We start from the raw sequence: 13,202 nt of genomic DNA, 5'->3' as shown, positions 1-13,202 counted from the left end.
GCCTCAAAGTGTTTTTTTCTTCACAATTAAGCAAAATATTCACAGGGGATTATATCGGTCGATCTACACCGTAATAACTCGGTCCCACCAGATTAACGACTCCTAATTACTGATTAACGTGGTAATTTTTTGGGAGTCTGTAATTAGTATATAGGTATAGATAGATAGATAGATAGATACGGGACTAAAACATTGCACATTATTGTTGCTTCCCTGGGTCAGATGAGTGGTCGGCACCTCCTTCCGCAATGCCGTCACCCACCATCCCGTTCTACCCTCCGTTGTGGCATTGTCGTTGCAACAAGGATGGTGGCAACCTCGCTTGCGCCGATGTCTCTCGTGTGACGCCGTCGAAGCCTTCATCCTCTCAAGTGGCATGAATGGCCCAAGGGGACACTGCCGCCATGGCTGCTGGCATTCCCTTCCTTGGGAGCGAGACTAAGGGAAATATGGGAAATAAAACAATTACTAGCGTATTAGGGGAATGAGGCCCAAACAAAACCGCTGAGATGAGTTAGGCCCACTACCAAAATGGTAGCTGTATTCTTCAACGAAGTGGGGACACACTTTTGATGGAAACAAGACCGAGTGCGATATAGTCATACTCTATCAATCTCAAGACCGAGTGGTAGCTGTATCCTTCAACGAAGTGGGGACACACTTTTGATGGAAACAAGACCGAGTGGGATATAGTCATACTCTATCAATCTCAAATAATAATCTGCTTTTTTCTTGGCAAACTTTAACCCCTACTTTCAAATAATAATTTGACCCAAACACTAAACTAGCATTGACCATAAACTTTTATACATCAGTACATCACACCATATTTTCATAATCTACCAAGTAAGGCATATGAAAAAAGGATAAATCTACACACGTAATTTACATGTAACCATTATAATTATATCGTTTTAGAAATGCTATAGGTAGGTTTGGCTAGATGTCTAGGCCCGTGTCTACACTCTATAACATCGTATGTTTGTAAAAGAAACATTACAAATATTCAAGTCTATATAGCAGATAGTCTCCTACAAAGAAACATGCTTTTCTCTTTTGGAATAAATAACCATAACCCTTTTTTTGCGGGGGAAATAACCGTAAACTTAACAGCCAACTGAACAGCAACACAACTAAGGAAAAGAAAATATAATCACAATATACATAGAATAAGAATGTGTGAAATAGATAACCATGTCGTAAACATCACTTGTGGACAAATTTAGGGTGGTTGATAGAACAGAATCATTACCTTTGAAGCAGAATTGGGATTTGGTCATTCCAGAGTTCCAATAATTCTGTAGAATGAATCAAAACTGTCACATAACTGAGTGTAACTGGTTGGGTGGTGAGCTGATAGAGGCGGGGTCGCGACTGCATCGATTGGAGCCTCGGACTGTCGATTTGGACAAACCGATTTAAATGCAACAGCAGCAGCTTGCACAATGCTAGAGAAATTTTCACTAACTGCAATATCAATAGAAGCATTAATGCTAAGGAATTAGAAGCAGGTTGCACTGAACAAACCTCATCCAAATTTGTGTTTTTTACTGGAAGCAAGTTGCTGAGCTTACATAGTGCTTAAGTTTCACCTCCTAATGGACTGTTCGCACCTTTCTTTGCAACCAGCAATACAAGTGGAGCGACAACGTGCAAACTGATGCCGCCATGGTGCCGAAGGCCCAAGCCATCACTTTTATGTGCAAAATAAATCCTTCTGGAATATGCTCCATTTTGTTGCCTGCCGCAATAGCAAGAAAACTTCTGTTGTCACTTTCCACCAGCGCTTGCCAATTACATAAAGAAATACTCCCTCTGTTCACAAATATAAGATGTTTTGGATATTTCAACATGGACAACATACGGACTGAAATGAATGAACAAACACACTAAAATGCATCTATATACATCTGAATCAGAAAAAAAGGTAGAACATCTTATATATGTGAACCGAGGGAGTAACATTCTACTAGCACATGCAAATTGCATACAGAAATAACATTCACCAAATTCAATTAGTTACAAGATCACAAAAGAGTGGATAGCTAGTTAATAAATCAAGCTATTCCGATTATTCAGTGCCAGTATTTTAGGTACTAATTAGCTAGCTGTGTTTTTGTTTTTTTCTCCATGATAGAATACACTATCATTTTCCAATCAAGTCGAGGACCTATGGCATAACAGAAGAAACCTCCAAAGATTAGTCAGACCAAGAAGAGCTGATCAACTTCTCAGGAGGGCAACATTCATCATAAGTGCTGGAACAACTGGTGTGTTTTCCCACTATCTTGCCACAAACCGTTCAGGAACAGATAGTTGGCCACCATATGAGAATCTACTGATAACACATGTCACTAACTATACCCACCGTATGAGAATCTACTTGAAACCTAACAATTTACCTTCTTCTGACATCACCACCTAAATAGACGAATCAAGTGACATGGTGCAAGCTGAGCCTGTCCATAATGATCTTCAGCCATTCTTTGAACTTCACATTCTACACATTGTTGTATTTCTCAACGTGCTAAGTTCATAATCTAAAGAAATAATCCATTTCTGGCATTCATCTAATGAGAAGTAGAACTCTTGCTGATTTGCTTTTTCCATTGGCTACCAACTATAAAAAAATTCTAACTCGTCATTAGCAATGCTTGATGGTGGTAATCTGTCATCATCATCTTTAAAATAGCACTACAGCAAATTAGCAGCAGCAGGTTGTATCTTGAATCTCGTCAATGAACCCGCTCCGAAAAATGTAGGAAACTTTGCCATGATTTATGTAGATTGATAGTCCTTTCAAATCACAACTTCCGTATATGTTTCCCTAAAGAAAAAGAGTGTGTGCTGTGTGAACTGAGTGCACATTATGATTCTTTGCCTGATGCTAGAAAAAATCTATGTTTTGTAACAGGACAGCTGATCAAATATGCTTTTAGTCACAAAATTTATATCTTCCTTGTGAGTTCCAGCGGGGCAAATTAGCAGCAGTAGCAGAGTAGTGGCAGCAGCAGAGCATCACGCGGCAAACAAAGGGAAGCAGGAGCATCACACGGCAAACAGCTGGGAAGCAACAACATAAGGCTGTAGGAGGGTGTCTACCTTGTCCGTGGCGGCGGGCGAGGCAAGCGTTCCGCGGGAGCGAGAGAGCATCCTCCGCCGCGAGCACATGCTCTGTTCGTTTATGTCGTCGCGACCGGCAGGCGGAACCAGCGGCAGGAGTCGCCATGCGCACCGGCGTGAGGAGATCTGGGTGAAGACGCCCTCGGTAGCACGACGACGGGGAATTCAGGAGGAGCATGACTGGATCCGCCGCCACCCACCGCCTCGGGCTCGCCTCCTCGTGCATCGCTGTGGCCGTCGTCCAGCTACCTCAGGCTCAGCGTGCTCGCGGCGCAACAGCCTCCGTCGGCAGCTTGGACCTGAGGTCGGATGCCGAGACTCCAGGCGCCCGCCGCGCCGCCGCCTCCCCCTCATCCTCTCCAACTCCCGAACCCGACGATGCTCAGCCGCCGTCGAGCTCGTACTCGCGAGTCGCCGCCGCCTGACTGCTCTCTCAATCTACAGACCCATGTGGGTACTCGTACTCGCGAGTCTCCAACTCCCGTAGCCGACGATGCTCAGCCGCCGTCGAGCTCGTACTCGCGAGCCGCCGCCACCTGACGAATCCCTTGCTCTGCTCGAGCGGACAAATAGGGTTTTCCTACTAGGCGAACAGACCGCATATGGGCCAGCCCAAATAGCTAGGAAACGTATTTTTTTTTCACGGTTCTTTCTGGTTTCTTCCTTTTTTGTTAATCCTCCATGACTGGTTTTCCTTTCGTTTCCTTTTTCTTTTTTATTTTACTACTACCTCCGTCTAGATGAATAAGTCTTTCACATAGTTCTACGTCATTGATTTGAGGAACTAAATATGTATTATATGTCATGAAAAGTATATCACTAGATTTCTACACGGATGTAGTTTCTAAGTATATATTTTTTTCACATATAATACATATTTAGATAGTTAAATCGTTGACCTAAAACTACGTGAAAGACTTATTCAACGAGCCGGCGGTAGTAGGAAAACTGCCGTGCGTTGCAACAGGGAAAACCACATACCCATGCCTTGTGTTTTGATATTGACTACCGGGATCAATATCGTCTGGAGACAAATTATTTTATATTTACTTTACTAGATGTGATATATGTTTTCGATGTGTGTGTGTCATAATCTGTGTATACTAGATCATTGATGGCGCGCGTTGCCGCGCCCGTCTATTTTTGCTCTTAGTTGTTAGGGATTAATGCGTGTTGCAACTTCAAAAAGTATCGTGCTTTCTCGTAGATTGTGCTTGACTTCATTTTTTGGAATTAATGGTCTGTAATCGAAGAGAGGAATTCGGTTAATCTGCAATGGTGGCATACAACCAAAGAAAGAAATTTGGTGGATCTGCAAGAAAGTGACATGTTGAGCCCCTTTTAGGCCTAATAGACTTGTTGGTTCAAGTTGTGAAATCAAACATATCTTTGAATTAAGATGGTTGATCGATACAAGTTTCATGATTGATCATGACTCTTTTGGCTCTAAAAAAACTCTCTCACAAATACTCGCTTCATGACATCTAAAAATATAAATATTTAGGAAAGGCATTAGGAATATTTCATAAACTAAGAATAAAATAAGCCATACAAATATTTTAGAAATTTTGAACAACTTTTATTACTTAAACAATGACAATGCATTTCAGACATTATTGCCAGCCTGCAATAAAATTCTACTGTACATTGCAGTATAATAGACAAAGATTCTCCAAGGGATTACACCCGGGCACTAAACATCTGGTCAATACAGGAAAATTGTTACAGAATAAGGAGTAAAAATAGAGGTGGAATTCTCTGAATATTAGCACAACGAACGAGAATTTATATAGGATCAATAGGGGGTACATAAATATAAGTGAATCCGTCATTAGTGAGTGTAAAACAAAAGGATGATTTGCAGGGTATCTCCAACAATCTTAAACAATTTCTGCCAAGGGAACTAAGGTCATGGAACACAGATACACTGTGACAACAAAGAGTGGAAAGCAAAGACTTTGTGGTTGATTGCAGGGGCACCAACCTGGATAAATCAAAGCCACCAAATCCAGTGTTCAAATGATCAATTTTAGAATCAAAATATTCTTGGGCTCAACTGTCGATAATATATTCACCTCTTCCATTACTAACAAAAATAGATACCTTGTTTCGTGAAAATTTAACTGTCACCTTGCATACCTCCATGTATTTTAGTGGACAGCTAGCAAATAGGTATTGATTAGCATATGCGAATTATCAAAGGTTGAAACTAAGAAAGGCATACAATACCCTTTTTTTAAAGATGGCGACCCTTCCCATTTCATTGCTAATTTGGATCGCTTGTCGGTTTCATAACTTTTCACAATATATATTCAAGAATCAACAAACTTTTTTGTCTCAAACAATAACTCGTCTTGCCATTCAATCAGGAAGTTATGTCAATCTAGGACGACAAAAGGGAATTCATGCAAAGTCTACTTGTTAGATTTCAAAAAGAAAGAGTGGACATGCATGAGATAAGTCAATCATATTGCCATGGTAGATAAGCCCCAAACAATACGTAGGAGTGATACCATGAAATCAGAGTGAGCTATGGCCAATGGACTGCACATCCCATAAGAGTAAATTCGCCTAAATGCATGTACCTGGACGTATCGGATAACCTTAACTCAGTAGTCATAAAAAAGAAAGAAAGAAAAGAGTAAAGTGCACTTCAAGAATTATGCATATATGATATTCCAATGAGAACACGATTCACATGCATGCAGTCAAAATGATTCAGTAATAGGGAGAACCTTGGGAAACTTAATTTAAATAAAATCACACTTCTAACAGAATGATTATTGGACAATTTTGTAGCGCCCAAGATGCGATTCTATCCCAATCACGCGATGAACTCATGATTGAGGCACAACCGTATTTCGAGTGCATAACAAGGTGGATATCATTACAACATACCATGTACTGAATATATGAGAATACAAGATAAAGGCTTACACTCGCCACAAGCTACAATATGAATACAACAGTTCATCAATACATAGCAATCATCATACAGAAGAGCAGGATCCGACTACGGATGAAACCAAACGAAAAAGAAGAACGACATCCACCCTGCTAATCCCAGGCTCCCCGACCCGGAACCTATTCCCTTGATCGAAGAAGAAGAACTCCAAAAGCAATCAAGCATTGCTCTCACGCCAGATCATCGCATTACATGTACCTACAACTGTTGTTGTAGTAATCTGTGAGCCACGAGGACTCAGCAATCTCATTACCATGGGTATCAAGACTAGCAAAGCTTAAAGGGTATGGAATGGATAAGTGGTGAGGTTGCAGCAAGCAACTAAGCATTGTATGGTGGCTAACTTACGAGTACAAGATTAAGATGAGAAACTATGCAACGGTCGCAAACTAGTAATGATCAAGAAGTCATCCTGAACTACTTACGTTCAAACATAACCCCACCGTGTTCTCTTCTCGACTCACCCAAAAAGAGACAATCACGGCTACGCACGCGGTTGGTGTATTCTAATTGAGTTTAGTTCAAGTCCACTACAACCGGATATTAACAAATTCTCATCTGCCACATAACCGCGGGCACGACTCTCGAAAGTTTAAACCCTGCAGGGGTGTCCCAACTTAGCCCATGACAAGCTCATGATCCGCGGAGACAATCCTCCATCGCGGGACCCTCCGATCAAACTCGGAATCTCGATGCACAAGACATTTCGGCAATGGTAAAACTAATCCAGCAAGACCTCCCCGCGTGCCGACACCCTGATAGTAGCCGCGCGTATCTCGTCTCAAGCCACGTCCGGATGAGCAGTCCGTACAACTGTGGCGGCGCTGTAAGGGACTCTAGTATGGGACCAACACCATCAGCACTGGCCCCCTGTATGTAGAAAAGAATCCTCGGGTTCATGATGCCCTATGCCAATTAATTATTTAGTTCAATATTATTATGGCAAATGTTAAAACCAATGTTGGGCCTTGTTGGAAGAGTTTTATTCAAAGCGAACTGTCAAGAGTGGCCCATAAACCCTCGTCGTGTTAGGGACGCAAAATCAAGGAACATAACACCGGTATGACGGAAACTAGGGCGGCAAGAGTGGAACAAAACACCAGGCAAAAGACAGAGCCTTCCATCCTTTACCAAGTATATAGATGCATTAATTAAATAAGAGATATTGTGATATCCCATGATATCCATGTCCCAACATGGAACAAACTGCAACTGCACCTGCAACTAGCAACGCTATAAGAGGGGCTGAGCAAAGTGGTACATAGCCAAACAACGGTTTGCTAGGATGGTGGAAAAGGTTAGAGGCTATCATGACAATTTGGGAGGCTTGATAAACAAGTGGTAGGTAGCGCGACATAGCGATAGCATCGAGACAACTAGCAAAGCAAAGATAGTAGTGGTATCCAGAGTAACGGTCATCTTGCCTGAAATCCCGCTAGGAAGAAGATCGAATCCATGAAGTATACGAACCAATGTAGTCGAACGGATACTCACAATCGCAACGTAACCGGAACTATCGAGAAGAAGTACAACCAGAAAAGAAGCAAACAACACGGTAAACACACATATCATAACCATGACATGATGTCCAATCAAGTATGATGCATGTCCAGTTTAATGAGTCATGGCATGGAAAAGTGCAAGAAACAATACTACAAGTTAAGTGGATCTCAATATGCAACGAGTTGCATATTGATGAAACACCACATTCAAAGATTTAGTTCACTCCCGCTTATGCTACCCATCAATATTAAATGTTGTTAAACATGGCAAGAGGTAAAGCATAAGTAAACTACACATTTAGGCATTTTAAATGAGGTCGGAAACAACAACAATAATTCCGGAAAATCCCCATATGCATATTTAGCAATTTTCATGCAAACAACATTTCTTAATGCATTTACATGTTGTTATCATGATACGGATGACATATGCAAGTTTTACGCAATTTTTGTTAAAAGTTGACATGAACATGGTATGATGCATTTGGTCGCCATGACGGAATGAAAGGGGTGCCATGGCGGCGATAACAAAAATGATGCCAAGGCATTGTTCCGATTCCGACAACTCATTGAGACGTCGATGCAAAAGAAACATGGGATGCATGGAATGTGTAATGCAACGGGGAGTGATCCCGGATACCGGGTGTCCCATGTGTCGGTGGCATGGCAAACAAGGGACGTGCACGAAACAAACATGCACGATGTAAAAACGGGGTTCATATCATACATCGCACAACATTCGTCCACGGCGGCCGTCTCGATGTTATACCTTTGAACATGCATTTTCAAGGCGGAACGAGTTTGTCAAGGGAAGTAGTCATTCTCACGACGTAGTGGAAGTAGTCGTTCATAGGGCGTCATGGGAAGTAGTCGTTCACAGGTCTTCAAGGTTCGACGGTAGTCGTACACGTTTCGTAGATGTTCGGGGACGTCGGTAGAGGTACTCGACACATCACAAGGTGTAGTTGTACATGTTCGGAGAGGAACTTGTCGTCGAGGGACTTGGTGCATCCAAGATCTTCGGACTCACGGTACTTGGCTCTTGAGGTTCCAATCCGGTTTCAAATGCGTCCACGCAAGACATCACAGGTGCAAGACGCAACATCTTGGTGTGGTTATGGCCACGCATGATGAAGTCGAAGCCGAGGCGAACAGGAACTTCCTGGGAAGGCAAATGACAGTGGTGTCGGGGCATGAACAGGGGCCAAGGAGCTCGAGGCAAACCCCCAACATTACCCTTGTACCCCTGGGGGGTTGACCTATAAAACCCCCGGGTGCCCCCATGCATACGGGCAGCCACTTCATTCGCACGGGCGATCACACGCACACCTAGCAAGCAACACCCGAGGAGAGGGAGCAGCCTAAGCCTTGGCCAGACCTCCTTCTTCCTCCATACAGCTCTAGGAGCAGCTCTGTACTGTTACATATAAACCACACTCGTCAGGACTAGAGGTGTTATCTCTCCGAAGAGCCCCGAACCTGGGTATGTCTTGCGTCTCGCGCTCGCTCATGTCGACCTCGCCTCTGGAGCCCACCTGTGCCCTCAAGCCTCCTCCTATCTTTAGCCATCCCTTGGCATCTGCCGTGCGCCCACCATGACAGTTGGCGCCCACCATGGGGCTGCTCGAGGTCCTGGCCGGGAGCATGCTTCAGACGGGGATCTTCTCTGACTCCGACGAGCCGTCATGCTGGCGAACGACGTCATCGACGCGCTCGCCGCCTCCTTCGCCACGCTGCGCATCTCCGACGCGCCTACGGACGACGAGTACCCCCGTGAGGTACTTAGCTTTTCCGACTCCCTGCTCCCCATCAACGACGGCACTCCCGCCGGCGCGATGGACCTTTGCGTGGAGGTTTTCGTCACCGACATCGACGCCTCCTCCTCATCGAGCGCGAAAAGGAAGGTCGTCAAAGCTAAGGCCGCGGCGGATAGGGTCGGCTCGCCCAACCCACTGTGCACCACGATACAGAGCCTCCGCGTTCCCATCGGCACCGACATCGACGCCTCCAACATCGATGAGGCCCGGACTCGCCTCAACGACGATCACCAGCACCTGCTGGATCTCACCGAGACACTCGCCGCCACGCAGCGTCGCCTCGACTCCGCCCAGCTGGAGCACGACGCCGCCTACGGCTTCACACCTACCGCCCCCGAGCCAAGCCGGATCACCGACGTGCGAGCCCAGGATGGTGTGATCGGGCGCGCTTTAGGCATCCTCCCTTCCCTCTACGAGACTCCCGTGAAGAACATGTGTGCCGCCCAGGCGGCCGCGGCCGGCATGGATCAGCTCGCGGGCGAGGAGCTGCAGGATCGCCTCAAGAGGGTGAACGACCTCCTCGCCGCGGCCAACGCGCAGCAAGACCGCCTCAACCAGCTCGCCAAGCCGGCCGGCTCCGTCCGAGTCGCCGGACCCGGCGACAACCAGCACACGGCGTCTTCACCGCCCGGCGAGGCGCACTCCGACGCACCCCACTACTAGGGAAAACCTTATACACAGAGGTATAGCAGTAGCACTGGTCAAAACACGGCGCTATTGCTACTTATTAGTAGCGCTTGTTACAAAAGCACGCTACAACCATTGTTGTAGCAGTAGCGCGTCTGCACGGAAAAGCGCTACTACTATAATTCCCTCGCTGGTGCCGGTAGGCTAGGAATAGTAGTAGTGGTTCTTCCAGAAGCATGCTACTGGTAAAAACTTTGTAGCAGCGCGTTTATGCTGTAGAGCGCTACTGCAATGAAAAAAATATAGAAAATAAGTAGAAAAGTAAATGAAAATGAAAGCAATAGAAAGAGGAGAAATGAAAAAAAGAAAATGTAAAGAAAACAAAATAAAAATAAAATAAAACAGAAAGGAATAGTTGTAGCGCGTTTCGCTGGAAAACGCTATAGCTAACTTAGCTATAGCGCGTTTGGCAAAACACACTACTGCTAGTTTGACTTAACCCCCGGCCGCGCGGGCTCAAAATTTCGCTAAGTCCTCCCCCCTCCACTCCCCCTCTCCCCCAACTGCTCCATCGTCGTCGTCACCCTGCCGCCTTCGACCACACCGCCGCCGCCCGAGGCCGCCCTCAACCTCATAGCCGCTGCCCGAGGCCGTCGTCGACCTCACTGTCGCCACCCTCGAGCTCACGCCGCCGCCCTCGACCTCACCGCTGCCGCCCGAGCCCGCCTAGGACCTCCGCCGCCTGAACCAGAGCCTGCCCTCGCCGCCGGCCGTAAGGCTATGCCTCTCCTCTCCCCTACCCTCCTCTCTCTCTTTGCTAGGGAAATTCATATATATGTTGATGCTGTGTTGATGTTCATATGAACCCTAGTTGTTCATATGAACCCTAGATTTGCTTAGGGCAGTAGGCATTTTTTAGCATTTAGGAAAAATGATTAGCAATTTTTTTTAGGAAATTAGCTAGGGCAAATTTTTATGAAAATGCCTAAATAGCAATTCCATTTAGCTTTAAATTAATAGAGGGTATGTAAATAATAGTAGCATTTAGATTTAAATTAACAGAGGCTATAAACAAAAAACACTTAGCTATAAAAAAATATTTGGACTATGGTCCTGAATCTGTTCCAAATTTCATTCAAATGAAATTTGAATTATTTGGACTATGAACCTGAATATTTTTTAAGAAATTGGGTGTAGGTACTAAGGTCTTGCTGTGGAATTTTCGGTGAGGTCGGAAGGGTTAGAGAAAATGGAGTTCCTAGACTTTTAGCTTTAGAAAAAACAAAAGTATTTAGCTATAAATAAAAAACAGAGCTATGGCATTTAGCTATAAACAAAAAACAGAATTGTTTTTCTTTTCAAAAACTTGGTTAAACTAATTGTTACTATGTAAACAAAAAACAAGATTGTTGTTATATGATATATGTCATTGATGTTTATTTGCATATTCCATTATTGTTGATTATATCTTTTCATTAAAGTGGCCATGTTATATGCAAATTCCTCAATAGTGTTTGCTCATGTTATATCTTTTCATTGAAGTGGTTCGATTGTGCCCAAGTGGCTTTGTTGTTTCCAGGAAATGAAGCTGGGTGGCCTATGTTTTGCCGGAATGTTAATTCATTTCCGTTCCGGCAAATTTCAGGCTCTCGATTTGTCCACTTTTTAGCAAAAGTCATGCCGAAATTTTTCGTAAATTTCGGCATGACTTGTGCTACAAACTAGGACATATCGAGTGCCCGGGATTTGCCGCACCGGGAAGGAGTCAACTTTCCTGCAAAACATGGGCCTTTTGTATGTCATTATTCATTTTATTAGGTGTAGAATTAATTTACTAGATTTAATCATAGGAAACATGGCTAGCAACGATGAAGGACCGGGTTCTCGTGATTGCGACGATGTCTACCTGGCGGCAGACGAATTTTTGAGCCTTGCCGACGATCAACCGATGTTAATTAATTTGAGGTGTACTTATTTTGCGCAGCGGCGGGCGCGTCGTCCTCATCATTCTCTACCCCCGATACTCCCACGCTCTTTACTTGGACTCGTCGAAGAACATTAACAAAAAGGATTACACCCACATCAAGTATGTTCTCGACAGTGCTATGTTTTACTATGACGCACGGGTTGGAGAGGTCAAGGACAAGAAGAAAAAGGACGACAGGCCCGCCTTCAGCCATAAGACCGACTTCTGCTGCATCCAGCAACCGAGTGATTCTCTTAATGATGGATTCTATGTCCTACACCAGATGCTGGAGTACAGACGGGATCACCAGAAACTCCGCGTGTCACCTACATCCGGCGATGCCCATATTCTGCAATGGGCAAAGAACTTAGGAGATATCAAGGATCATCGACTTCGAGCTGAGTTCTATCACATCCAGCACGAACTTGCCCAAATCATCATGAAGGAGGTCGTCGAAAAAATAGGGATGTTCTACGAAGACGGACAAATGTCGCAGGAAGACGTCCGAACACGCGTAGCCGCTCAGCGTCTCGACTTGAAGCCTTTCACTAAGCTCGGGGACTATCTCCCTGACTTGGATGGATGGCATGACATGGAGTGATTGTCGATATATGGCAATGTGTCCGTTTAGTCTATACTATCTGTATGACGAAACTTTGAATTATGCACGACGAAACTTTATTTGTGATGTAATTAAACCGTCGTGAAAGTGTGTTATATCGACTAGAGGGGGGGTGAATAGGTGATTTTTATGAAAGTCTTCAAAACATGGACGTTCCGAAGACAAATGATAGAAATGAACCTATTTCCATGCAGTGGAAGATAGACTACACTAGACAGACAATAGTCAAGCATTCAATGAAGTGAAACCACACTGACTAATAGTAGCTAGGCAGTAAGGATCAGGTACACAGTGAAGACAAATAGATAAAGCAAATAGGCACCGACTTTACAAGAGCCAACTGTAAATAAAGAGATGAGAAGGATAGAACCAGCGTGCATGACGAAGACAAAGGTTTGGTAGACCAATTTCAACTGTTGTGACAGTTGTACGTCTAGTTAGGGCGGATAGGTATTTAAACCTGAGGACACTCAGTCCCGGACACTTAGTCCTGAGCACACAGCTCAGAACACTTAGTCCTCTCCGTATTTCCCTTAAGCTAAGGTCACACAGACCTTGCCCAATCACTCTGGTAAGTCTT

The 13,202-nt window shown here is 44.5% G+C and overlaps 1 protein-coding gene across 10 annotated transcripts in view; it reads right to left on the bottom strand.

Annotated features, from left to right (window-relative positions):
- The window catches only part of LOC123190353 (uncharacterized), a 28,607-nt gene extending 24,894 nt beyond the window's left edge, over positions 1 to 3,713 (bottom strand). For 3 of the 10 annotated variants that reach the window (XR_006496294.1, XR_006496299.1, XR_006496296.1), the window contains exons 1-3: positions 3,103 to 3,712; positions 1,575 to 1,741; positions 1,253 to 1,467 (exon numbers count right to left, since the gene is read on the bottom strand). Coding sequence is in view for 1 of the 10 variants with exons in the window: in XM_044602978.1 (XP_044458913.1) it covers positions 1,253 to 1,467; positions 1,614 to 1,741; positions 3,103 to 3,349 (590 nt within the window). In the remaining 9 variants the exon portion in view is untranslated. Of the gene's footprint in view, positions 1 to 1,252; positions 1,468 to 1,527; positions 1,816 to 3,102 lie in introns of all 10 variants that reach the window. The other 7 variants (XR_006496300.1, XR_006496301.1, XR_006496293.1 and 4 more) reach the window with 7 other exon arrangements.
- Between the last annotated feature and the right edge of the window lie 9,489 nt (positions 3,714 to 13,202).

This window comes from Triticum aestivum, chromosome 2A (assembly GCF_018294505.1).
Source record: "Triticum aestivum cultivar Chinese Spring chromosome 2A, IWGSC CS RefSeq v2.1, whole genome shotgun sequence".
In the NCBI taxonomy this organism is placed as follows: domain Eukaryota; kingdom Viridiplantae; phylum Streptophyta; class Magnoliopsida; order Poales; family Poaceae; genus Triticum; species Triticum aestivum.
The sequence above is the reverse complement of the archived record's forward strand: the minus strand, read 5'-3'. Positions and strand labels throughout refer to the sequence as shown.